The sequence below is a fragment of the Talpa occidentalis genome, unplaced genomic scaffold, assembly GCF_014898055.3.
Source record: "Talpa occidentalis isolate TD23 unplaced genomic scaffold, MPIMG_talOcc4v2.1 talOcc4.2, whole genome shotgun sequence".
Lineage (NCBI taxonomy): Eukaryota > Metazoa > Chordata > Mammalia > Eulipotyphla > Talpidae > Talpa > Talpa occidentalis.
Window position 1 is genome coordinate 142758635 of NW_023602073.1, and position 27169 is coordinate 142785803.

Here is a 27169-nt window from a genome sequence, read left to right on the forward strand (position 1 = left end):
TTTCCTTCACTGAACACTCTTATCAGTCACCGTCCAAAATAGTTTTTTCCATACTTTTCTTGCGTGGAACTGGGGTGTAGGCAAGGTGGGAGCGGGATGTGAGAGGATTCACCAGAGACAGCATGGGGAGCAGAACAGGCGGATTTTACTGAAATACACTACAGGAGAGGGCAAAACAGGAGCGGTCAGCTGCCGCTTGTGGGTCAGTTCCACGGCGGTCGCAGTGGTGAAAGTGCTGAGACAACCCGTAGGCCATCAAGAAGGCCTCGTTTTTTCCCATAATTTTTAACACTGGGATTCTAAAAAAATTTTTCTCCAAGTTTCATGTTAATATAAAAGGTAGTAGGTGACAAATGCCTGAGGCAGCTTAGAAATTCATTTAAATATGACTGAAATACAGGATTGAATGTTTCAGTGCAGTTGAAAATCTGGAAGAAATGACTTCCCTGTTCAGTAAGTGTTAGAACCAAATGCAGCAATAACTGAGGATGATTGTCTGCAGTGTCACATGGGAGTCAAAGGTGTACAGATTGTGTTCGATGGGTGGGAATCACGGCAAATACAGTGAACTGGAAACATTTCCAGCTCCAGTAATGTAGGTGTACGCGAGTCAAATGGTACATAGGTGCCTTAGAAAACCTTAAGGAGCCAAGTAAATGGGGTTTTTGATATAATTCCACACAACATCGGGAAGTATTTTCTCTTGGGAAATTCCCTCCCTGGCAACCCCATGCAGGGAGGCCCTCGGGGCCGTCAGAAGACCTCAGCCTGCAGTCTGTCCGCGCAAGCTACTTTAACCTGACCACCTGGCCTGCCGCAGACTGACTGTGTGCTGTTGTGTCTCTACCTTCCCTTTTAGGTCGGTTTAAACAAGGGTTCTCATAGGCAATAAAGCAAAAGCAAAACTGATTTCTTAACAAAGAAGCCTTGTCTTGATGGGAAAATGTGACCAACAAAGTCTGAAGAGAGAAAAACTAAATGTGCAGAGTAGCTTGTAGCTCCTCTACTGGGTTGTTTCTCCCCTCTGCACTTTGAAAAGATATTTTCAGGCAGATGTAAAGTGTAGACTACACTGATATTCTATGGCTCTCTCCCCATCTTCAGCCACTAAGCTGGCTGGGCTGCAGCTATTGTGCAAACTACCTAAGTATCAGCGAAATCCCCACCTTGGCAAATTTATTTAAACAGTAGATCTGTGTAGATTCTAATTGAAACGAAACAAACCACACACACATTACAAAACCCACATTATTAACAAGAACAAGCAAAATAATATCCTGGTTAGATTGATGATCACGTAAAAACATTCTATTATTGATGCACCAAGTTGGTATTAAAAAGATAGAAAAAACACTTAACTTGTATTTTAATAATATATTTTAATAAAGGATAATAAAAACCAAGTTACAGCCAACTGTTAACCCCCCCCTTTTTTAAATTCTGGGGTACATACATTAAAGGAAACAGGAAGAAATTCTGGTCTTTTGGGTACAAGCTCCAGGCAACTCTCTAAGTCTACGCAGTCCACAGGCTACCAGGTGGTCGGGGCCTCTCACATATGTGACTCATAACTCCGAGATGGTCACTATCCCATATTTTCACTTCTGGGTAAGAGAGAAAGCATTCTGGTCCATTAATTCACCTACACGCTCCTGGAGGACATTAACCAATTCTGCTATTACGAAGACGTGAGTGTCATCGATGTCTTGAATGATGAACTTCTTCCCTAGGGCATTTGACTCATCCAAGTACAGCAGAAACTGCTTCATGGCGGGGTCACTGTGGAGATACACGCAGGTGATGAGACACCCTGATGTCAAATTATATCAGAGACCTGAGCAATCAGAATTGAGCAGATGGAATTTTTAGGATTTTTTTTAAGTTCCAAAGAGTCATTCAATCCTTTATACTCCCTCTGCCTCAAGTGTTAACGGTTTAGATGTAGCTTCATTTTAGTGCTGTTGTTGCAAGTTTAAGAGGCCAGTAAGATTTTTAAAAGAATAATTAGTCAATGACAAATGAAAACATAATGTTCAAAGCTTGTAGTTAATAGGCCTAGACTCAGAGCTTCCTTAACCAATTTTAAAAACATTACTTGTCCACGATCATTACATTTAAGAAGCCAACAGCTCTGCACTATCTTGTCAGTGACAAATTCATTTACAAAAGCAGTTGAAGTCACTTTGATAAGGCAAGGTGCACAGCAAGAGTCGGGGACCGATCCAAGCCCAGCTCTGTCACTTACATGTGTGATATCTATGTCCTTAGTCTCCCAAAGTCTACAGTGAGCTTACGTAACAGAAATGTTCTGAAAATTAATAGAGATAAATGCCAAGGATGTTTGGATTACAGTAGGTACTCAGTTTTTTTCCCTTCTTTAAATTTTGAACCCTCTAAATCTGAACTATAATTCAGAATCTTTCAAGGAAATCCTAACAAAATCTCTTTGAGAATACTGAGCTCAAAGTAGAGATCTAATTTCAATTCTATATCCCGTGGTTTTAAGTTTGGAATGAGTAGAATAGTCATAAGGGAAAGAGGGATACACCTTCTTGGATTTACTGAAATGTCTCTTTCAAAAAAACCCTGAAGCATGACAAAGGACACTATAGATGTAACATACAATGATGTGATCTTAGGAGTAGAAGATGAATGTAAAATGCCAACTTCCACAAAGACTTTCTTAGAGAAAACTAACATTATATATTCTTTTAGTTTCTGGAGTAATGTTAGTAACAATTATAAATTTAGCAATTTAATTCAAGAGATCGGTATAATTTACTGAAAATATGGTTTGCTTCTTTCTAGTATAAATATAAATGAAACTAGCAAAGTGAAAGGTTTATTTCAATCATTAACTGAGTAGGGTTCACGCTATACTATTACTAAATTGAAGCCCTTCTGAGATGCTTTCTTAGTTACTCTCAGTAACTTACCATTAAAATGATTTAACAATTTTCCTTGCTGCAAAATCATGTGACTAAACATGTGTGCACATGTCAGAGATTGTAAATATAGTCTGGTGACATTCATCCGCTTAGAGTTCTCAAAGTCAGTTACATTCTAAGGTCGCGGGTCTAGAAAGCAGACTCGAGATATTCAGAAGTAATGCGTTTTCTATTTTTTTCAGTCCCTTGTTCAGTGAATACTGAGAACATGTCATGTGTGGGCGCTGCTTCGGCCCTGGGACACAGCAGCAGAAAAACTAAGACTCCTGCCACAGCACGTCCACCCCACCGGTAGCACCGTGAGACACACACGCAGCAATGAAGCAGGGTGAGAAAGGGCAGGGACGACAGGGACAGGATCTTGTGAGTCTAATTCAGGGCGGCAGGAGAGGTACCCCTGCACAGGTGACATCTGAACAAACAGCAGAGGGAAGCAGTGAGCCAACCCGCTGGTGACGGTGGAAGAGCAGCCGGGCAGTGTGGGCAGCAGGGCCAGCAGGGCAGGAGCAGGCAGTGAAGGGGAGAGCAGAGTGAGAGGCGATCAGAAAGTTCTAACGGGTCCAGTCCCACAGGCGGTAGAGGTCATTTTAGAGGTCCTGGCCTCTTTCGCATGACATGATTAACTTACAAACTAACTTAACATTTAAAAGTAAGGTTCATACTGGCGGCTGGGTTGAGTGACACAGGGCAGGGTGGAAAGAGGGAGACCCATTAGAAGACAACTGCAACAATCCAGGAGACATGAGGATTTGGATCTAGGTGGTAACTGACAGGTAAGTGGCTGAAGACATTTATCAAATGCAAAGCGAAAATAACTCGCTAAAACTAGATTAGAGCTTTGGGAGGAATTCAGGAGACCCTGAGGTTGTTTCAGTCTGAGCAAACAGGATTAAGGAGTAGGGTTCAAAATATTTTAAATCTTAATAAACCTAAGCCTTTCCTAGATGAGTTGAAACACAGGGAGAACAGTTTGTAGTAAAGATCAGGAGTTCGGTTTTAGGCACGCTTCACGTCAGATGCCTACTGGCACCTAAGGGAACACGAGTGGAAGGCTGGCTACAACTCTGGATTTCAGTGCCGAAAGCACATCAGTCATCAATGTCTAGAGGGCAGTTAGAGCCACAGGCGAGCAGGCCCAGCTATGGAGAAGAGCCCGAGAACCCAATCCTGGACACCTCAGCGACGAAGGTCAGAAGAAGGATGAATCAGCAAAGCAGATTAAGAGGACGCAACCGCCAAGGAGAAAGAACAGGGAGTCCTGGCAGCTAAGTGAACAAAGGCTACTCAGGAAGACAATGGCCCAACTGTGTCCAAGGACGTTAGCAGGTCAGTAAGATAAGGACTGGCCACTGGATTCAGAAAGAACTGGACCTTGTCTAGGGCAGTTCGGTGAAGTCACAGGGGAAAACTCCAGACTGGAGTGGTTTTCAGAATGAGAGAGGAGCGATGAGAGAAAGTGAATACATGAAAGTCTTATGAGAAATTCTGCTACAAACAGTGGGGACATGAGTGGGCTGGAGAGGGATGTGGGAATCAAGCCTTTGCCCCCGTGGGGTAAGAATTACAGCGAGTCTGTAACACTGATGGGAAGGATCTACTAATGAAAAACTGCTACAGCAAGAGAAAAGGGGGAAAACTTCTCCAAAGGTATCCTTGAACAGGTACGAGGGGCAAGGCCCAGTTCCCGAGAGGCTGGCTTAGAGAGAACGGTTCGGTTCATGCAAAGCGACTGGCAGGAAGGGAAGAGTATATATGGACACAGATTCTTGTGGGAAACTTCTGGAAGTTCTCTTCTGATTGCTTCTGTTTTCTCAGTGAAACAGGAAGCAAGGTAAGCAGCTGGAAATGAAGACAAGGCGGCGTGCTGAGGTAAGACAAGATGATGGTAGGAACTATCGTATTCCAGCCATTCTAAGATGCAGTTTCCCTACATGCTAATGTCTCCATAATTGGGATGCATCTTAAAATCAATGACAGGGAACCTCCCCTGGTGGTGCAGCGGTTGAGCGCTGGGCTGTGAGGCTGCCCGCAGCCTCTGTAGCGCCGGTTCGTTCCCTGGCCGCCAGAGAGGGTCCCACAAAAAAATAAATAAATAAATAAAAAATAAAAAATCAGTGGCAGGATGACATCTTAGATTTGGTGAAATATAACCGCTTTCCTAGGAACGTGGGCAAATGAATGGACTAGCTTGCTAGGACTGAGGACCCACAAGAGCGAGCAGTAGTCATGAATTTAAAGTGAGACCAGTGCGTACGCCTGGTTTTTCTCCATTCGGAGCTGTGGAGTAAAGGTTCGGAGGGATGGAAAGCTGGATCCAACTAGATTTGCTTGGTGTGATGAGAGCGCAGGTGGCTGAGTGTCTCTGAAAGAAGATACATGGATGACTGTGAAACCTGAGCTGGGCCAGGAGGCGAGGATGGGGGGAGGGGAGGGGAAGGAGAGGGGAAGGGTGGGAGGATCAAACATGCCAGGCTTGGGGGAGCTATTTATGGCCTCTGGGTATTGGTGACCAGGCAGACATCTTAAATGGAGATTCTAACACGATGAAGGCATTGGGGGTGGGGCTGGGGCCAGGCAGGTGTAGCCGAGGTGAGAGAGTGGCTACAACAGGGTAGAGGATAAGCTCATGGAAGTGGTGGTCCGGGAGCTGAGAGGGCAGGATACTGAAAGGAGCATCCACAGAAAACCCCAGAGAATTTGTGAGGCAAGCTACTGAAGAGCGACAGGTCACCTTCTGGGGAAAACCTTAAGCGGAGATTTAGGCATTAGCAGATGATGGTAAGAAGAGGGCAGTGGGTGGTCTAGTCTGAGCACTGGGGTTTCTATGCAAGAAGGAGGTTCTGGGAGTGGCAACAAGGACCAAGATATCCACTTTCCTGGCCCAAAGCTGCCAGAGGTATCAGAGAAAAGTTACAACTTGATAGGGGAGAAGTAGTGTGCTCAGAAGAAAGGCAGGTTTTACTACAGCAAGGGAAGGAGGAGGGCGAGTCTGGAGAAGAGGCTGAGGATACAGGGGTTCTGTTGCTAATATCTCAGCAGGATCTGGATGGCAAAGTGGACAGGAACAGGTGTGGGTACGAAGTGGATGAACAAAGCAGATGCAGAGCTGTGAGCTCAGGAGAGCCCATGGGATGAGGGTAGCCTGGATGTTTGTGGCATTTGGGGTGACTGAAAAGAGCAAAAGCAAGAACAAGGGGGACAATAGGGGTCTCCAGGCAGATAAAGACATGAAACTGAATGGCAGCAATGGCCTGAGAAGGGTGGGTGAGAGAAGGGGTCTTTTTTCCTTTTTTTTTTTAAATATTGATTGATTGATTGATTGATTTATGCATACAAGCACTGGGTACAGTCAGAAGCGCGGGAGGGTGAGAGAATTCACCAGAGCCAGAGTGGGGAACAGAACAGGCAGACTGACGAAATACACTGGTGAGGGGAACGGCGGGCGCGGCAGGAGAGGTCTGCGCACCATGTGGGACTCTCGCGGTGGCCGGGGATCAAACCGGCACTGCAGAGGCTGCGGGCAGCTTTGCAGCCCAGCGTTCAACCGCTGTGCCACCAGGGGAGGCCCGAGAGAAGGGGTCTTTTAGAGACAAAGATAATGTAAAGGTCACAGACTTAGCAGATAAAAGATAGTGCTGAATTTCATATGAAAATATGAGTTCCCTAAATTTGGCAGTTGCATAAAAAAACTGAAATAAGAACTTTTTGTAAAGCAGCAACATTGCCCATTGAAAAATCTCACCAAGGTAAGCAATGTTATCAATCTTTGACAAGCAGGGCCTCCCCGGTGGCGCAGCGGTTGAGCGCTGGGTTGCGAAGCTGCCCACGGCCTCTGCGGCGCCGGTTCGATCCCCGGCTGCTCCCCGGCCACCAGAGGAGGGTCCCACATGGCGCGCAGACCTCTCCTGCCGCCCGCTGCTCCCCTCAGCAGTGTACTTCGGTCCTTCTGCCTGCTCTGCTCCCCGCTCTGGCTCTGGTGAATTCTCTCACCCTCCTGCGCTTCTGACTGTACCCAGTGCATGTATAAACAAAAAACAAACAAACAAACAAAATAAATAAATAAAACATGCCTCTATAAAAAAAAAAAAAAAAAAAAATCTTTGACAAGCAGATCATGAAACAAAATTAAGAAGAGCTTCAAGAGCAATTCCAGAAGGAACCTGGGGGTGGCAAAGCAGCTTTAACAGGGTTCTTTCCAGATACTATTACAGAAATGGCAATGAGGAGGCCCGTGGAGTAGGGAACGCAGAGCTTTGCGTCTCTAAAATCAGTGTTTTCCTGCTTGGATGCTTTTAAAAAGCTCAGCTGCTACCCTTCACTCCTCCTTGCCTACATGAATAAGAGGAGTGGGGATGGTGGAATGGGGGTAGAGAATGAAAAAGCTATTTAAGAGAAATGAGGATGGCGGGAGACGGACCCAAGCCCCCCACCTCCGTGCTCTGTGAGGCTGCTCCACCTGCTTTGGGCGGACTCGCCTCACTCACGACCACCCCTGGTGCCCACTTCGCCCTCCAGGCCCTTATTGTCCTGGATGGACAACTTGAGGGTTCCCCAAGAATCTATTTTCTATAAAAATCACACTGAGATTTCCTAGAATATACTTGACATGAAAGCACAAACAAGTTTTCATAAACCCTTTAACATAGTTTTTGGGTCCAAAGGTAACACATCCATGAGGACACACACGGACATCAGAAACACTCCTGCCTGATCTGCCGTGACTGTCCGAGCACAGTACGCTGAGAGATGACACCAATGCGCTGCAGTAACTGGCAGCTTCTAAGAGGTCTCAGAGGTAGCAAAGGTTAAGTGGTTATGAAGATTGGTATTATACTCCAGAAATTGTCTAAACGAAATACATTAATATCATTCTAATGAAGTAAAAGCTCAACAGAAACCAAGAAGTGCCAGGGGACACACATCTGAGCTCTAAATCAATTGGTGCTTTCAAACTTCTGCCATCCACTCACCATCTTGGCCATCTCTTGCATTACATTTACATTTACATAATACTTTTCTTTAAATTGCCTCTATATTGAAGCTTAACTTCCCCAGTACAAAGTCACCAGTCATTTTAAAGTGTTAGGTTTTTTTTTTCCCCTCAAATAAATTAAACTGGTCACATAAAGTACTTTTGTGTTCTACTCAAATCATCCCAAGCACCAGTGGTGCGTGGCACACCTGGGGAATGTCACGAGACATCTGTTGGCGAGACACAGAAATAATGGCTTCTAATATCAACAGCCTCAATTAAAGTTTTTGAAAGGAAATGGAAAGCAGTCAATTTGAAATAAAATCTGTAAGAATTATCTGAAATACAATGAAATATACCCTGTAGGGATTCAAAAAGGCACTCAGAGCTTAAGGACCATCTTGTTATGAAATGATGACCTGGAATATTTTGCTTTTTTTTTTTTAAGATTTATTTATTTATGCATACAAGAACCAGGGTATAGGCCAGAGGTGTGGGGGTGAGAGGATTCGCCAGAGACAGAGTGGGAACAGAACAGGCAGATTAACTGAAACACACTGCTGAGGGGAGCAGTAGGCGAGACAGAAGAGGTCTGCCGTGCTATGTGGGTTGCTCCCTGGTCAGGGATCGAACTCGTGCTGCAGTGGCTGCAAATAGCTTCATAGGTTGTGTCTTAACACTCTGTGCCACCAGGGAGGCCCCTGGAATATTTAGCTTTAATACAGGCTTCTACCTCGAGAGTGTCTCTAGGAGAATCTGCTGGCAAGAAAAGACCCAGGGGCCAATATACATACTTGGTTCAAGGCCTAGGGTGAGGGCTAGTGAGCCGGAAAAAATGACTTTGCCCTGGAAACGTAAATGGCAGATATCATCACCTAACCCTCTCCTAGATGACCTTAGTGTATCCTACACAAAAGGATTCTGGGGGCCTCCCCGTTGGTGCAGTGGTTGAGCGCTGGGTTGCGAAGCTGCCAGCAGCTTCTGCAGCGCCGGTTCGATCCCCAACTGCTCCGCGGCCACGGGAGGAAGGTCCCACATGGCACGCAGACCTCTCCTGCCGCCCGCTGCTCCCCTCAGCAACGTACTTCGGTCCTTCTGCCTGCTCTGCTCCCCGCTCTGGCTCTGCTGAATTCTCTCACCCTCCCGTGCTTCTGACTGTACCCAGCGCTTGTATAAATAAATAAATAAATAAATCTTAAAAAAAAAAAAAAAATTAACCAGTCAGTTGGATAGTCGTCAGCATGTCCATCCCATCAGAAAATCTTCGCTTAGTCAATGGTAAAATACCCATCCTGATAATAATTACCTAACAGATATTAAAAAATATTTCCCCATAAATTCAGTATGTTCTGAAAACATTGTTTTAGAGAATTGCTATTGAATATGAAATGGTTTTGCACACTGGAATGTTTTCCCTTTTATAAATATCTTCCAAAATGTTTTCTGAATTTGGGTTTTGTCCAGCCGCAAATAAAGGTGGTGCCTAAATGAGGGCCCAATGTACAGTAGGCACTCAATAAAGTTTGCTACTCGAGCAGTGTCTTAAGAGACAGAAAGGGCCACCACTGGAAACATTAAGCTAGACAGAATAACAAGTCTCAATTTCCATGACAACACATAATAGGTTTTACTGCCACACAGACTCAAGACTCACAAGAGAGCACCGGATTCAGAAGTCTAACCCCAAGATCCAGCTCAGCTAATCAAATACCCATGTTATACAAAGTCACTATACCTCTTGCCGTCTTGGGCTCCTAAGATGGAAATAATATCACTAACATTGCAGGACTGCTGGATTAGAGAGTATCTGAAATATCTTGCTCGCTGTAGATACTCAAGCAGCAATTAAAATGCTGAGAGGATTTGGGTGAGTGGGAAGATGTAGGCAGAGATTAAAAATTCACAGTTCTATCTCTATTAAATGATATGTTTCTATTATAAAAACATTAACCTGTAATACCTACAGTATTATTCTAAGACAATGCATACATTCTTTAAAAAAAAAAAACCAACCCACAATATTATACTGTTTCGTGGAGAGACAGCTTATTTAAGAATAGCTTGGGCCCTGGAACCAGAATACCACGGTTTAAAATCCCAGCTTACTTAGGAGCTATGTAACTCTAAGCATGATTATTAATTTCTCTGTGCCTTGATTTCTCGATCTATAAAATGAAGACATTAATGCCTATACCTTGTAAGGCTACCATGAATCTGACCAAGTGCTTAGTGTATTTTCTGGTAAGACACTTGGTCTCATTTATTAAAGGTATCCAGCCCTTTTCATTTGACATTATACTATGTGGTATCATTGCCCTCATCACTTATGTTTTCAAATATTCTGAAAGTTATTTGATTACTAAAATGTCAAAATCAACTTTGTTTTATTATCACATTCAACTATCTCTATTTTTATGTGCAGTTCTGATACTTTGTGCCTTAGGATAAATGTCAAGAAATGTATTAAAGCCCAAGCTCAAAAGGACTCTCAATTTGTGTTCTAGATCAGCTGCTTGAGACTGCACTTCCTGCATCTGTGTGGGTAGTTTGGTGAGAGCCTGCTTTATAAAAGCTACGACTTGGGGACTGCAGTTACTTCCTTTAAATGTAACTTTGATGTAATCTGCCAAAACGGAAATCTAGTGTGCAAGCCTTTTTTGTACTGAAATGTGCATCCAGTTTTTCAAAACCTATTTTTTATCCATTCTGATTTTCACTGTGGCCAAAGAAAAGCTCTAAAGGAACAAGAATAGCCTGGGAGTTAGGCTGAAAGTACACTTGACTGCACCGTGAACTGGCTGGGTTTGTGCTTCTGCCATTGATCTTCCCCGCTGAGCACCTGCCAATCTGACCATGACCGTGGCCCACCACAGGGCTGCTGGAGCACCTGGACTTGGACAGGCATTTGGGTGTGAGCTTCTTGCTTTGGTAACTGCCATGGTAGGCTAGATTTGGGAAAATGCATGGTGTGAGGCTGGCAGTTGAGTGGGTGAATCCCAATGAAGAAGATGCTTTCACCAATTTCACTGATACAAAAAATACAAACTTATAAGCAAAAAAATTTAATTTAGCTTAGGATTTTGCTATTTGATAAGACTTGGGAGGAAAAAATGTATTATATCCAAGTATTTTGATTTTTCAATTCACTGATAGTTGGGTCTAAATGGCCACCGTTATACTTTGGCTTCTTTGCTGTACATTCAGTATCAATTTAAAGGAACTGACAGACGTGGAATTTAACTATGGCAGTAAATTAAGTCATTCTATGACAGGTACCATGTTAAAAGACTCCCTTTTTGAACTAGGCCATACATGACCGAGAAGTATTTTGCTGGCTGCTTGAAGTGAGTATGCGGAATAGCACTATCCAAGTTATTACAGATGAGCTGGTAGGGTTATGTGGCTGGAATTAGGAGAGAATCATTGGGACACTGGAAGGAGTCTTAGGAGATTGTTGAGTGCTTTGCATATAAACTCCAGACCTATCAAATTATGTATCCCAGTATACCTAACAGGTATTATGAGGCAATAGACATGCTGATACCATATAATTAACAATCCTTGGCATCAAATACAGACACGAGTCCCCTACCCAGAGACTTTTCCACTTGCTATCCCAACACATGCACTTGATTTTGGAGGGCCCTGGCCATGCCCTTTATGAATCTGTTGATTCTGAGGCCTGGAGTCTTTTGGGAAGATTTATAATTTTGTAAAGATAGTTATTCTTTTGAAAAATTGTGCGGACTATGCTTTAGAATTCACTTTGAAGGTAAAAATGCAAGGAGACTATATCTGCAAAATAAATTTTAGGTGGCTCTGGTACAAACCAATACTCTAAAGAGGAACTATCAAACTTAAACTGCTAAAGGGCTTCTCAAATTTTAAATGTATTTGAACAAGATCCTTTGCTTTTGTTGTTGCTTTTAAAGATCTATTTTTATTTATTTATGCATACAAGAGCTGCAGAGGTGTTGTGTGTGTGGAGGGGGAGGGGATGTGAGAGTATTCACCAGAGACAGCGTGGGGAGCAGAACAGTCGGAACTACCGAGATACACTGCTGAAGGGAGCAGCTGGTGAGACAGAAGAGGTCTGCTCCACCATGTGGGTCAGCTTCCTGGCTGGGGATCAAACTCATGCTACAGTGGCTGGCAATAGCTTGATAGGGCGAAGACTTTAACCCATGTGCCACCAGGGAGGCCATGAACAAGAGCCTTTGCATGCAAAATTCTGATTTATTGGATGTGGTGGGAGAGCTGAGATTTTGATTTCTAATGAGCGCCATATGATGCTATTGGTATTGGTCTGGGGATCACACTGAGAAATGAGGGCCGTCAGAGCACAGGTAAAATCCAAGGGGCTGAATGAAAAACTGCAATCAGGCAGAGTTCACCCACTGGGAAAAGAAACTAACACCTCAGTTCCTCTACAAATCAGTTCTTTTGTCCTTAAGGCTAAACTGAGAGCCTATGGCAGAGATTTTAATGAGTTTCCCAGACTCATTTAATGTTGTCCAGCCTTCATTTTTTTCAAATTAAAATACAGATTTAATACAGTCACAACCATCATTCCAAAAGGATTACTTTGGAGCTAGACTAAATTATCCCAAGGCTATTCTATAATAGGTACCAATGACAAAGAGGATGCGGGGAGAGGTTGCAAGAGTAGTAGGGGCAGGGCCTCCCTGGTGGCGCAGCGGTTGAGCGCTGGGTTGCGAAGCTGCCCGCAGCCTCTGCGGCGCCGGTTCAATCCCCGGCTGCTCCCCGGCCACCGGAGGAGGGTCCCACATGGCGCGCAGACCTCTCCTGCCGCCCGCTGCTCCCCTCAGCAGTGTACTTCGGTCCTTCTGCCTGCTCTGCTCCCTGTTCTGGCTCTGGTGAATCCTCTCACCCTCCTGCGCTTCTGACTGTACCCAGTGCTTGCATAAATAAATAAATAAATAAATAAATAAATCTTAAGTTTAAAAAAAAAAAAAGAGTAGTAGGGGCAGTGGAACTGAATGAAACTTAAAACACTAACAAAAAATGAAATATGAAAACCCTTACAAGAGAGGTAAATATCAAACCCAAGGCAAATTTAGGAGAACTGGAATAAAAGGGAAAAAAATGATATCAGACACTGTGTATACCCTCTGCATTAATAAAAATTTAAATGATCAATGAGAAAAATATTTCTAATAATTCTGACAAAGTAGTAAGAAAACTAAAACACAAAATTTAGTCTAGTAGTCTTACCCAAACCCTAAGTCAGCAGTGCTCAGAACCCCAGGATCTAGATTGCATCCCCTGTTCCCAAATGAACAGCTCTGTTCTAAGGATTACTTTTTTTTTTTTTAAAGATTTAATTTATTTATACAAGCACTGGGTATAGTCAGAAGCACAGGAGGGTGAGAGAACTCACCAGAGCGGGAACAGAACAGGCAGATTGACGAAATACACTGCTGAGGGGAGCAGCGGGCGACAGGCAGGAGAGTCTGCGCGCCATGTGGGACCCTCGCCAGCGGCCGGGGCTGCAGAGGCTGCAGGCAGCTTCACAGCCAACCACTGCACCACCAGGGGAGCCCACTGTTCTAAGGATTTCTTATCAACACACATTCCAGCCTCTAACATCAAAACAAGAGCAACAAGAGAACCAGAGTTCTTTAATATATCCTTCTTTAGCAACCAGTCCATAGCTCTATTCCGTTGCTCATTATGACAACAAAACTTAATATAGTCTCTGGTTCCTCGCCTTCTTTTCCTACTCAAAGTACCCCAGTCTGGCATCTATTCCTCCTCTCCACTGAAACAGCTCCCATAAAAAACAATGGCACTCCCATTTACCTTCAGCTTATTCCACTTCTCATCACCATCCGACAGGGCTTATTTACCTTCACTCCACATTTCTCCTCCTGCTTCCCTCCTCCTCTACCCTTTTCGTAATAGCCTTTGTTGGAATCTCCTCTATCCAAATTCTAAATCTGCTCTACCATTAAGGCAGCCCACTAGTCACATGTCACAACTGAGCACCTGAAATGTGGCTACTCTGAGATATGCTGTAAAAGTAAAATAAACATTGGTTTGAAGCCTGAGTATGTGAAAAGGACCTACCACAGTTCTGAAGTTTTAGTACGAACTTTGAAGACTTAGTACATGTTAAAGTATTTGGGATCTACAGTGTTAATACAATGTATTTTCTCTATTTTATCTCACTTTTTAATGTGGCTACAGAAAACTTAAAGCTATGTATGTGGCTTGCGCTGGGTCTCAATTGGACAAAGCTGCTCTTTGGTCTCCCTCCTCCCCCTGCCTTGCCATCACAGTAAAACATCATCCACATAATGGCTCAGAAATGTAGACAGTGGTATTAATATTTTCAGACAATGAGAGTGTTCAAGAGGCGGGGTTCCCCGGTGACCAATAATTACTGGTGAGGCAAACAGACAAGTGGAGAGGAGACTGATTGAGCGCTCAGGTTTTCAGATGAGGTAACTAAACTTTACCCATTAAGGTTTCTAATTTTTCCTGTGGAATGAGTGCCTAGTTTAAGGTTAAAAAACCTTCAACTCCTTCTCTTGTTTTTCTTTTTCAAGGCCATACTTTGTTATGGTGAAGACATCGCAGACTAAAATTCTAGTCAATCCCTAATGTTTTGAGAATACAAGCACTGTTCCTTTAAGAAGGGTTAATCAGGGCCTCCCCGGTGGCTGGCGCAGTAGTTGAGCGCTGGGCTGCGAAGCTGCCTGCAGCCTCTGCAGCGCCGGTTCGATCCCCGGCTATTCCCCGGCACCGGAAGAGGGTCCCACATGGCGCGCAGACCTCTCCTGCCGCCCGCTGCTCCCCTCAGCAGTGGACTTCGGTCCTTCTGCCTGCTCTGCTCCCTGCTCTGGCTCTGGGGAATTCTCTCACCCTCCCGCGCTTCTGACTGTCCCCAGTGCTTGTATAAATAAATAAACAAATAAATCTTTAAAAAAAAAAAAGAAGGGTTAATCAAACAAATAGACTACCCTTGGCCAAAACTTGGGAAGTTATGCTTATTCAACAGAAATGGTGAAATCTGGCACCAGGAAGAAACTTAGTAACAAACTCTGTTCCACTTGTTATATATAAGAAAGCTGGCTGACAAAGATGGAAAATTCAATGCATTCAGATATCAAAGCTAAGAAAAACAAAAAGACTTTAGGAGAGGTACATATGTAAATCAAGATTCAATAAGGAGATTTAAAAATCATTGAGTATCAAAACTACTAACCATTCTATAAGCACTCCTTTCAAGACGTTGACCATCTTTCCTCAGTCAGAAGGTGCAGAGGGCCTCAAAAAAGCTAATAAAAGGTGACATAAAATTCAAAAGCATCAATTTCAATATACCTTGGTGACATGCGTATGAAATGATGCAAAAATATCCAATATCAAGATTAATCATTTAAGCATAAGAGATATAGGGCTAACATTTAGAAAACATACATTTTTATCTTTGAACAAAATCAGTATTAGCCTACTTGGAATATTAATAGTGTATAGATCTTATTTGCAAACAAATCGACCCACTGGAAATTCTTACGAAGGCCAGCGGCCTACCTGCACACCCCAGCGCCCACCCCAGCTCTAAAACGTGTCCACGAGCCAAAGGGCTTCTTTTCCTACCCAGGAGTATGATAAAAGATAAGCTCCTGGGAGGCTGGCATTCACAGAATGGTAGCTTAGAAAGGGGCCTTAAAATGATACACAGGAGAGAATCCGATCACCTCGTTTTACAGAGAACGAGCCAAGAGATGAAGACACAGCCCGGGCAAAAGGAAAAAAAAAAAGTACAAGCCGGCTCCCCGCACCCGCGCTCCCGCACTAAATAAACCACGTTCCCCAGCATCTGAGCTTGAGGAAAAGAACCGACTCAGCTTCGCCCATTCAAACCCCTAAACGCCACCTGGACGCGGGGCGGGGCGCCCCCCCCGCCCCCCGAGAAGAAATCCCTTAAATCACCGAGGGAGGCCGCCGGGCCCCGTCAGGACCGGCCCGGCCAGGGTGCGGGAGGCGCCCCGCACCCCAGCCCCCGAAGGACAGGTTCCTGGGTCTCTGGCCCCTCCCCTCTTCCTCCGCGACCCCTCGGGTGTCCTCGCACCCCGCTTTCCCCTTTTGTCCGGAGAGCAGACGCTACACACCTCCGCCCGCACACCCAGCGACGCCTCGGCGTCCAGACGGAGTGCGCCTGCGCAGCTACGTCACACGTCGGCGCGCCTCGCGGTAGGAGCGCGACGCCGGGGCGGGGAGGGGGCGGGGCCGAGAGCGCGGGGCGGGGTCACGTGCCGCCCGCCGCCGCGGGGAGGGCGCGGGCCGCAGCCGCCGAGGCCTGGGCTCCCCGCCGTCGGGGTCCGCCGTGCGGCTGCGGCGGCCGAGCACGCGATCCAGCAGGTAGGCCGGGCCGGGCGGCGGGGGGCCGGGGGCGGGGCGGGGCGGGGCGGCGAAGCCGGCCGGGTGCCTCGCGAGGACGCGCGGCCCGGGGCTGACCCGTTGACCCGTCTCGAGGGCCTCCTCGGGTCCTCGGCGGCCGGACTCCTCTTCCCGGGTCGCGCCCGGTGTCTGGCTCCGCTCCCGGGCGCCCAGGACACCTGCCGGCACCACGGCCCGGGCGCCGGTGTCCCCAGGATGCTGGCGCGGAGGAGGACGCGGTCCCCCCATTCAGACCCGAACCTCCCCGACCCCTGCCGCCTGCCCTGACCCGGGGGTCGAGCTCATGGAGCGACGATCGGTCTCCAGACCCGGTAACGGTCCTTCTCAAGGGGAAGACCTGCAGCGCGCTGCGAGGACTCTGTCCCCCAGATTCTGATTTGTGAACCAAGCGCTCGCTCTTTCTCTGATTGCTTTTATCAGAGGAGGCAGGAGCTTCTTGCTTCCCATTTCTTAGGATAAATTGTACTTCCTCCATTACGCTCTTGCTGCCTTTTGCTCTGCCAGTTAGTGTGATTTGCAAACTTAGCTCTCCCATTGCTTCCCCTGCTTCTATCTGTCCCTCATCGGCTTCCTCTCGATGGTTTCCATATTGTTGCCAGCTCTGTCTTCCTCTTTTATCTGCCCCTGAGTATCGTTCTTCCCAGGTATGTTTACTCTGCCTGCATGCTTTCTCCCCCGACCATCTCATCAGTTCCATCACATTGAACCTCCACTTTTGGGCCCCGGGTGCGGGCCTGGTGCCACTGCATTAATGACCTGTGGCTGACCCAACCTCCACTTCTCCAGCTGAACTGGTTCTCAGTTCCCCCTCACGTCAAAACCTTGTCTGCCTGTGTTTCTTGGAATCCAGATTTCAAACTTCCATCCTTTTATTGTTGTTATTCTGTAAACATTTTCGTGCATCTGATGTGGCTCACACAATGGTAAACAAGCAACTCATTACAGTGGGAGCAGAGAAGCACTAAAATCTGTCAAGGAGAAGGTATCAGATGGCGATGTGATAAAGAATGGCTAGAAAGGCAGCCTTAGTTAGAGGGTGTTACAAATGGCTGTCAGGTACCCCCCCCCCTTATATAACTTAGTTGTGCCTGAGATGGGCTCTTCTGACAAAATGACTGTAATGTTTATCTGGAAGAGTAGACTACCATAAAAAGCCACGGAGAGGAGACATGCCATGAAAATATATTATAAAGCAGTAGCATTTAAAAACGTTGTGGTGCTAGTGCAAGAGGCTGATTAGTGGGAGCAGAATAGACAGCCCAGAAACAAAAAGAAAAGAAGAAAAGAAAAAGCGCATGTGTGTGTACATGTAAACAAACTTAGAAGGTAAAAGGATAGCTCTCGAATCAGTGGAGAAGGGAAGGCTTATTCAGTAAATGTTTGGGGGGGGGGAATAATGGCTTTCCGTTCAGGAAAATTTCTGAACATTAAATATTTTATGCCAACAATAATTAAATAGGAATTTCAGTTATTTTTTTTTTATAGAGGCATGTTTTATTTATTTTTTTGTTTGTTTTGTTTTGTTTATACATGCACTGGGTACAGTCAGAAGCGAGGGAGGGTGAGAGAATTCACCAGAGCCAGAGCGGGGAGCAGAGCAGGCAGAAGGACCGAAGTACACTGCTGAGGGGAGCAGCGGGCGGCAGGAGAGGTCTGCGCGCCATGTGGAACCCTCCTCCAGTGGCCGGGGAGCAGCCGTGGATCGAACCGGCGCCGCAGAGGCAACCCAGCGCTCAACCGCTATGCCACCGGGGAGGCCCGGAATTTCAGTTATTAAGATACTACACATGAAATATTTAAAACAAAAGGTATCTAGAAATAAAGCAGTATAACCATTTAGGGAGAAAACCATAGTTTTCTATAGTTGTAGTGCTCTATAGCACTATAGCACTATAGAGCACTATAGTGCTCTACTGAAAGATAAAAGAAGACCAAATAAACTGAGAAGTATACCAAATTCATGATGGGAAGACTTAATGTTATGAAGATGACAAATCCTTAATTCTCCAAATTCAGTGGAATTCCACTTAAAATTGCTACGTATGTTTGTCCTGCTATCAAAGTATAATGTTCCTATTTGGCAGGATTTGGTATATTTTGGGTATGGAAATGCTCAAAAGTTTTCCCACTCAAATTAACGGTAATAACATTGGCGGACCCCCCAAAATAACCTACCAAATAGGAATTCTACTTTCAGGAAGCAGGGGATACCTGTATGGTTTTGCATGGAATTTGATATTCTAAATCTATCATGTGGAAAGGCAAAGGACCAAGAATAGCTGTCATTTTTGAGGAAAATCAGTGTTCCTTCCACCCAAATACCAAAGCTTAATATAGAGCTATAATAATTCAGATCTTACAGCTTTGGAGATATAGTCTTAATACCAGTTTTCAACACATCTCTATTAATAATCAATAGAATGAGTTGATTAAAGAATCAGTAATGAAAAGAAGATCTGAAAACATTGTCAACCAAGTTGACCTAATTAACATATATAGAATACCCAACAACAACAGAATATACATCCTTTCCAGGTGCATATAGAACACTCAGCAAGATAGATCATATTCTGGGCATAAAACAAACCAAGACTTAAAAAAATTGAAACAGGACAAACGTAGGGAATCAGGGTCGAGCCGGTTGGTGGGTCCTAACCTATGGCGTTATCACTGTAGGACATAAATAAAGGCAGACACAAGGGGAGAAACAACAATGATGGGGTGTATTTAGGAATGAGAAAAGGGAGAACTTAGAAAGAGAGAAATTATTGGCCAGCAAATAGCCAGATTTTGTTTGCCCTACCCTAGATAGTGTCCACTGAGCAGAGACCAGAGGCCATGTTGAAACCACACACAGCAAACTGGTGACTTCCCCACAGTTAATCCTTGCCAGAGGATTAACTGCCAAAGCACCAGCTCTGCCCCTATTTCCTAGCAGCCCTGCAGGACTTTAGTGGGTGGAGTTCTGAAAGCTCCGCCTTCTATCTTTGAGTTGACTCTTGAGAGCCTCCCACTGGCTCAGAGATTGCTTCTCCCTTTTGTTAGCATTTTCATCACTGAAAACAGGTAGGTATTCAGATCTTACAGCACTGACTGAACAGGTTTTCAGTGCTGATGAAAATCAGATGTCTGGTGCTGGGGTGTGGCCTCAGAAGACAGTTTTCCCAGGATTGCAGCATATTAAAAGGAAATAGCAATCCATCATGAGGCATTGTCCATGCCTAGCCAGTGTGGCAGAGTCCTCCATTTCTAGAAAATAGTCACACCTAAAGTGAAAAGAAATCTCAAAAATAGTTGAGAGAGGTTACCATTAAAACACTTTTCTGGGGTCTCCCTTGCTAGCTCAAGAGTTTAAGACGCAACTATGAAGCTGTCCGCAGCCAGTGCAGCAAGCCTTCCATCCCTGGCCAGGGAGGTGAGCCACATGACGCAGCAGACCTCTCCTGTCTGGCCTGCTGCTCCCCTCAGCAGTGGATTTCAGTGGATCTGCCTGTTCTGCTCCCTACTCTTGTCTCCCACATCTCTTGCCTACACCCTGGCTCTTAAATGCATAAAACAAATCTTAAAAGAAACAAACAAAAAAACATTTTCTGTTTTCATCCCAGTTCTATCAAATAGTACAGCAAAAATGTATTTGTAAACTAAATCTAATTACATTTTTGTACATGGGACAGAATAACCAAGTAGAATTTCAATTGGCTTTATTGGTTCCTTAAGGGATCTTAGATGGAACTCTCAATATTTGACCTATCTAGACTTTGGGAACCATGCCACAGTATGTCTCACCAGCCTCTTCCTGCAACATTTGTACCCTTGGGTGGGTTTCCTCTTCTTAAGGTTCCCAAGACTTTTTCCCTCTGGGGTCTCCAGACTTTTCAATGGAGGTAAGCCTCCCTACTCTCCTAGGAGGTGTCTGGAACCCAAGGCAAGATGGCAGACTCTTCTTAATACTGCTCAAGGTCTTAACTGTGACATTCCAATCAAACTGTGAGCAATGTAACCTATTTCCAACTCTCTAAGAGAAACAAAATTCCTTTTTGAAATTATGCAAAGATAGACATGTTGCCATGAGTAATAAGCTTACTACCTTTTTTTTCATATTATAATGGCATCAAGGAAAGAGAAAATGCTAACACAGTTTAGTTCTGCTTACAAAATGTAGTTTTTTAAAAAAAGTAGTTTTAACAATGCTGCAAAGATCAGTTAAAATTTTTCTTGAATCAAAATAAAAATAATATTTCAAACAGAAAATTACTAAGTCCATTTAGTCTTCTGTAGAAAACTCTCAGTCTTGAATTCTTGTCAATTAGTATGGGTCTTAAAATATTATTGAGGTCTTGATCCTGTTCATTTCTCCAGAAACAATTTCTGCAAATGTCACAACTCTGAAATCACCAACATTAAAGAACTTACAACATTCCAAAATAGCAACAACCAGTACTGACAAGTAATTTTACATCAGAACATATCAGACACTCAAGTCTCACATCATAATTTTTAGAACATTAATATTAATGTGACCACTAAGGTGAAACACTACTTTCAAGTGACACTGCTTTCCATTAGGTTCCAATTTACCAGATAAGTACCAAATAGGTTGAATTTGTCTCCCATAAGGAGGAGAACTTTTCTGGGGTGTCTTAGGAGCTCTATTGAGGTTCCATAAAATTTTCTCTGATCAAACAGAAAAGACTACTAATTTTTAAACATTTTAGATTTCTGGGAAGTTTTATCATAACTATTAGAAAAAACACTTAATTACCTGGGACAATTTAAGATGCCATGTGTCCAGCAATTGCAATGTGCTGTGGTTGCCAACGCAAGGGAGGGTCGCCTGGGCTGGCCTACCATGGTGTCTGTCCCATGTTGGGCAGCACATTGAAATGACAAATCTGAGGGACTGGGATTGACCCAGTTGGTGGGTCCCCACCCACACACTTGCAACTGCAGGCCGTAACTCAAAAACAGACACGTGGGGAGAAAGAACAATAACAGGTTTTATTTACATAGGAAGTAAGAAAAGTGAGAGCTAAGAGAGCAAAGGAGAAAAATTACTGGCTGGCATGTGGCCATGTCTGTTCTACCTCAGATTGTGTCCACTGAGCAGAGACTGAGGTTCCAAGCCAAAGCAGCACGTAACAAACTGGCAATTTCTCCACAGATACTCCTCGCCAGGATTTAACTATCAAAAGTGCCAGCTTGCCCTTCTTTCCCATCAGCTCCACAGGAAGTTGGGGTGGAATCCAGAAAGCTCCACCTTCTACCATCAAGTTGGCCACCCATTGGCTCGTAGGTTGTTCCTTGCTCTTTGTATTACAATAATATATAAAACCTGTTCTATAGTGTCCACCCCTATCTTTTTTTTTTTTTAGCTGGAAGTCAATTTCGCTGATGTAAGTGTGGCTGTCTCTGCCTTTTTAAGGGGATCATTTTCTTTCTTCTTTTGTTAATATTTAAAGGGCAGGTTTATTAGGAAGGGATTAAAAAAGTTAAAGACACTTGCATAGACATAAGCGGGCAGGAAGAGCTGCCCCAGAAGGGATAGGTTTGCTAAGAGAAGCCTGCATGGTTGCAGGCGGGTGGCCTTGACAGGTTACGGACAGGTAGGAAGCTGCTGCCCTGCAGAGGGAGAGAGCTGGTGAAAGAGGCACCTGCATAGACACTGTTGGGCAGATGCAGTGCGGCCAGGATCATTTTCTTTGTAGGATTGTTTTCAACCTGTTACTTTGAACCCGTGTTCATTTTTGGAACTCAGATGGTTTTCCTGGAGACAGCAAAAAGTTGGGTTTTGGTTTCTGATTCAGCCAGCCATTTTGTGCATTTTGATTCTTATGTCCAGGATATTTAGGAAGTTATTGATAGATAGTTATTGCCATTTTGCCATTTGTTTCTGGGTGTTTTTTTGCATTTTATCTCTTTAACAGATAGTTCTGACATTTGTACTCCCTGCAAAGCTGTCAGGGATTGTTTTGTATTTTGAACCTACAGACTGTCATGAGTCCCTCAAGATATCGTCCTCCTTTCTCTTATCACAAAAGAAAAGAATAAAAATGAAGTCTCATCTGAAGACAATCTGACATGGTTCTAGAATGCTGAGTTCTAGAAGTTTTTGCATCATATTTAGATAATTCTTTTTATTTATTTTTTATTTTTATATTCCCCATACAATTGCAAGCCCGATTTTGACCCCAATCCCTCCTTCCCTCCCCTCCCCCAAAGAGTGTCTCTGGTTCATAGTTGTTTGTTGATTTTGATTTTTTTCTCTTATATTCTTTTTCCTGGTCCATATTTAGGTTTTCTAGATTCCTGTTTATTTAGATCATTCTTGATGAAATAGATGAGCAACAGTGCTCCTTTGAAAGGATGCCAACAATCAACAATTAAATTTCAAAGATTTTTAAACAATGTTGGGTACCATCCTGAAGGGTCTCTATAGAAAAGCTAAATACTTCCGTGAATTCCAAGCATATCTTCCATTCAGAGCCGATTCTTATTTCTGTGGGCCTTCAGTCATCAATAAATATAAGTTTCTATCTATCTGTACCTTTAAAAAAAGATATTAAAACTTTAAAAATACTGATATTTTGACTAATAATCATATTGATTATTAACAGTTAAAATATCCTTTTTCCTACTAATCATTGTTCACAGCTGGACTCAGTTTGAAGAATATTCAGAGTTCTAGCAAACTATTATTTATAATGAGTCTGTTCTAGGTCTTTAAGGAAGAATTTTTATTTTTGGTCCTAGTGGGCACTCCACTGTGATTGTGACATGTTCTTACAGTTAAAAGAAATGTTTCTGATTAGATGCTAAATTAGTTATAATTGTTCTAAATACACAGAATGTCCTTGGCTGCATACTGTGTCATCTGCTGCAGAAGAGTAGGAACTTCAACTCCTCCGCCAGAAAGGAACACGTACTGGAGAGATGTCAGTGAGTATTGTTCAGGCAAGGGGTTGAGTTATGGTTATGTTTCTAGGGTGATCCACAGACATTTGATAAATCTCAAGATTTGTTTCTGTCTTCTCTATACTCGGGTTCACCCCAAATTTGAAGGTCTAGGGCCATACTTACTCCTTTCTCTTAGGCATTCTTTTCCCTCTTTGTTTTATGTCAAATCCATGCTGATCCTTCTTAATTCTGCCATCACTGCTTCTCATTCAGCACCTATCAATATGTAGTAAGCGCCTGTTAAACAGAGTCGGCATATACATTTGATTCTGAGAACTCAGTGGTGAGTAAGGAAGATGCACGCTCTTATCGATCTTTATTTACCTAACTTATTACCAGTCTTTATGTGGAAAATTAGAAGATTGGCTGAGATCATCTTTAATTCATTTGACAAACATTTATTAACCATCTACTATGTACCAGGTACTATTCTTGGCCTTGAGGAGAGAGTTTTGAAAAAGTCTCAGTCCTCATGGAACATCCTTTTGATTTTTAACATAGATTTGCTTGGGGGATATATCCTTTTCATCTAGAAAATGCTATGATTTTGTATTTTAAATATGAAAAGATACATGGGGACAGAAAAGGGAGCTTTTCTTCTCTTAACCATTTCTGACTACACTACTCTCACATGAGTCTTTTGTGAAAAAGAGACATTCTAGTGAAGAATGTAATGGGCGGTAGGTGAGTAAGAAGCAGGAAGAAGTGGTGGGTGGTAGCAGTAGAGAAGGAGACAACTCGACTGACTCGTGCCACAATTTCTGACCTCATCCCTGCAGACCTCCAGGCGTATCCTCTGCCCTGCTCTGCAACCACTGTTAAAGTCCTGGGTTGGGAGGAATGCCCGCCTCCTCTACCTGATGTGAGAAGAGTTTCTTATCCCTCAGTAGGAAGGAGAAAGGGCTACCTCCCATCACCCACCAAATTATAGCTTGCATGGATGTGTGTGGGCCAGCCTCTATTCCTGACCATCATGGGTACATATCAGTTAAGAGCGTGCTCAGCGCATATCAGATACTTGACTACAGTGGCTTAAATTAGTAGGATTTTCTTTTTTTTTTACATAGCAGGAAGTCAAAATAGAGACTACTTAGGGCAGAAATCGCAGTTTATCAAGCCTCTGTCATCCTGCTTCTTTATCTTTATTGCCCTGATGGTCACAACATGGTTGCTGAATCTTTGGACAGCAAGAAGGCAGAGAGGCCAGAAGGCCTCTTTTTGTCTTTTTTATTTGCATAGGGATCCCTCCCAATAAACTTCTGCATAATTCTGAGTGACTGCACCTGTGTTGCACAACCCGTTCCCTCCACCCCCCAACTGCAGAGGAGTCTGGGAATTTGAATATTTTGGGATAGTAATCAGGTGGTGTTGATAATGATTCATTAAGTACTCTATAGATCTTTATTTACTTTGCTTATTACTTTTTTCCATTTTTCTTACATGACAGGAGTATATATCAGGTAGGCAACTCACTACCAGGGCCTCCCTGGTGGCGCAGGCGGTTGAGCGCAGCGCTGTGAAGCTGTCTGCAGCCTCTGCAGTGCCGGTTCAATCCCCGCTGGCCTCGGAGCAACCCACATGGCAAGCAGACCTCTCCTGTCTTGCCCGCTGCTCCCCTCAGCAGTGTATTTCATCAGTCTGCCTGTTCTGTTCCCCGGCTCTATTCTCTGGTGAATCCTCTCACCCTCCCGCTCATCTGGCCTATACCCCGGCTCTTGTATAAATTAAAAAAAAAAAAAAAAAAAAAAGTTTTCCAAATTCCGGACAGAAATTCATAAATAAAGGTTTAGACTGAAACTTACATAGGGCACTTAACTACTGTAATGTAATTACTTTGGGAGCGGTCATTTTGTGTCCCCACTTGACAAGCAGCATCCCCCATATAGGCCTGGCAGTGACAGAAGTCTCCCTGCTCCTTTGTCTAATTGGGGGTAAACTGGAGGAGTCAGAGGGAAGAGCCTCCAGGACATCATGTTCAGAGGAAGCCCTGCAGGCCTGCAGATACCCCTAGAGGAGCGAGGCTCACTGCTGACTTGTTGGAGGATGGCAGCATGGGGGTGAAGGAGGGGGAAGGGAGGATGATTACAAGGTGAGGATGACTATGAAACAGTATATTTTGAAGACAGTGCTTGTTGTTCATTTGTGTCTGAGGCCAGAAAGCCATGTGGTCATGGCAACTGATTCTATTAAACAGAAGAATATTGTAACTCCTCACCTGATGATGTGCTGTGGGTTGAGATGTACACTTGCCTATTTCCTGTCACATTCTTAACATTTATCAGATTCCCTTTTTCCCCTTTCTTTTGAAGGAAATATAATAAAGTTTACTGGATCACTTATTTTAGGGTAAGTATCAGCTGTGAAGTATTTTCGTTTCCTTATACTACTACTGGGAATCTCAGTGGAAGTGGCTTACAGGTAGCATGAGGCAGTGGAAGTGGAGACTTTGGAATTAGACATGTGGATCACTCACTGGTTGCTGTTCTACCACCTTAACATTGTCTCGATCCAGTTACTTTGCCTTCTGAGCACTTTCTCTTGGGCCTGAGTGTGCGATGGGGCTCCCCTAACGCTGTGCTGTTACATGAGGAACATTTGACACGTGCAGAGGAGGATTCACTGCATGCACTTTCACTCACCGAACACCAGCTCTTGCTTCGGTCCTAAAGTGGGTGAAGAAGATAAAAAATGATTGTAATTAAAATTATTTTTGAAAATCCCTTAAATCACCATAAAACTCTCATGAACGGAAATTAGGCTGAGACACAACATGGCCGTCTGAGCTCACGTCAGAGCCTGGTTTAGTGACGGTGCCGTCTCTCTTTGAACGGTGCATTTTGCTCCCTTGTTCCCGTTGTTAGGGAGATGTAAATATATGTCTAAGTGCTCTACTGAATTTGTTAATAATATTATTATTATTATTAATATAAATATAAAATCAACTCTTACATGCTAAAATGAGAAAGGCAATATCTTTGGAATTTTACCCAAAACATGCTTTTCTCCAGGTAATATAAGGCAAAGCAGATTTAGATGATTTTTTACCCCTTTGACTCATTCTGGGCAAAAGACAAAAGTATGCTCTTCTGGAATGCCATTTGTTTAGATCATACTTATGTTCAGGAATATAGTGAAAATACAGAGTTTCTAGTGGAGAATTTTACCTTTCATGGGAAGCATGATGAAATTGCTGAGCATATTTGCTCTTTTTGGCTGCTCAGATCCCTCTTCGAGCAGGAAGGGGACTCAGGGCTACTCTCCAGGTCCTCTGTGAGTGGCCAGAGTCTGGCTGCTTCTCTAAACTGCTTTTGCTTTGGGGTGGAAAGGTCAGAAAGCCGCCTAGTGTAATGTTACTAAGCCCTGAGTCCAGAGAGAGTGCAGACTTTGTGTGAGGACTTAGGGACTGTGGAGGTCAACCTGTTTGGGAATAAACTTCCCGTTTGGGGAACACAATAAACAACACTGAACTTCACATCGAAAAATTGACTTTAGGGCCTCCCTGTTGGCTCAGGTGGTTAAGATGCAATGTATGAAGCAATCCACAGCCACTGCAGCATGAGTTCGACCCCCAGCCAGGGAGCGACCCACATGGTGCAGCAGACCTCTCCTGATCGCCCACTGCTCCCCTCAGCAGTGTATTTCTGTCAGTCCACCTGATCTGTCCCCTACTCTGTCTCTGGTGAATGCTTTCACCCCCATCCATACCTCTGGCCTGTACCCCAGTTCTAAAAAAAAAAAAAAAAAAAAAAAAAAAAAAATTGACTTTAGATGTAGCTCTCAGGAGAAGAGAAACTTCCATAGGCTAGTGATGGGGGTATAAAATGGCTGATCTTTTTGGGAAAACAGTTCAACCTTATCCAGTGAA

The 27169-nt window shown here is 44.0% G+C and overlaps 2 protein-coding genes across 9 annotated transcripts in view; one reads left to right on the forward strand and one right to left on the reverse strand.

Moving 5' to 3' along the window:
- Positions 1-1348: 1348 nt before the first annotated feature.
- On the reverse strand, positions 1349-16119 carry GTF2H5 (general transcription factor IIH subunit 5). Its single transcript, XM_037520589.2, has 3 exons — positions 16062-16119; positions 15152-15224; positions 1349-1779 (listed from the first exon to the last, which is right to left on the reverse strand). Exons 2-3 carry the CDS (start codon positions 15184-15186, stop codon positions 1599-1601), a joined length of 216 nt encoding a protein of 71 aa, XP_037376486.1. The 5' UTR covers positions 15187-15224; positions 16062-16119; the 3' UTR covers positions 1349-1598.
- A 129-nt stretch (positions 16120-16248) lies between these two features.
- Positions 16249-27169, forward strand: part of SERAC1 (serine active site containing 1) — a 131893-nt gene continuing 120972 nt past the window's right edge. For 2 of the 8 annotated variants that reach the window (XR_008552819.1, XM_037520590.2), the window contains exons 1-3: positions 16487-16661; positions 23195-23286; positions 25614-25650. Coding sequence is in view for 7 of the 8 variants with exons in the window: in XM_037520590.2 (XP_037376487.1) it covers positions 23196-23286; positions 25614-25650 (128 nt within the window). In the remaining variant the exon portion in view is untranslated. Of the gene's footprint in view, positions 16312-16485; positions 16662-21511; positions 21644-23194; positions 23287-25613; positions 25651-27169 lie in introns of those variants that run through there. The other 6 variants (XM_037520597.2, XM_037520598.2, XM_037520592.2 and 3 more) reach the window with 6 other exon arrangements.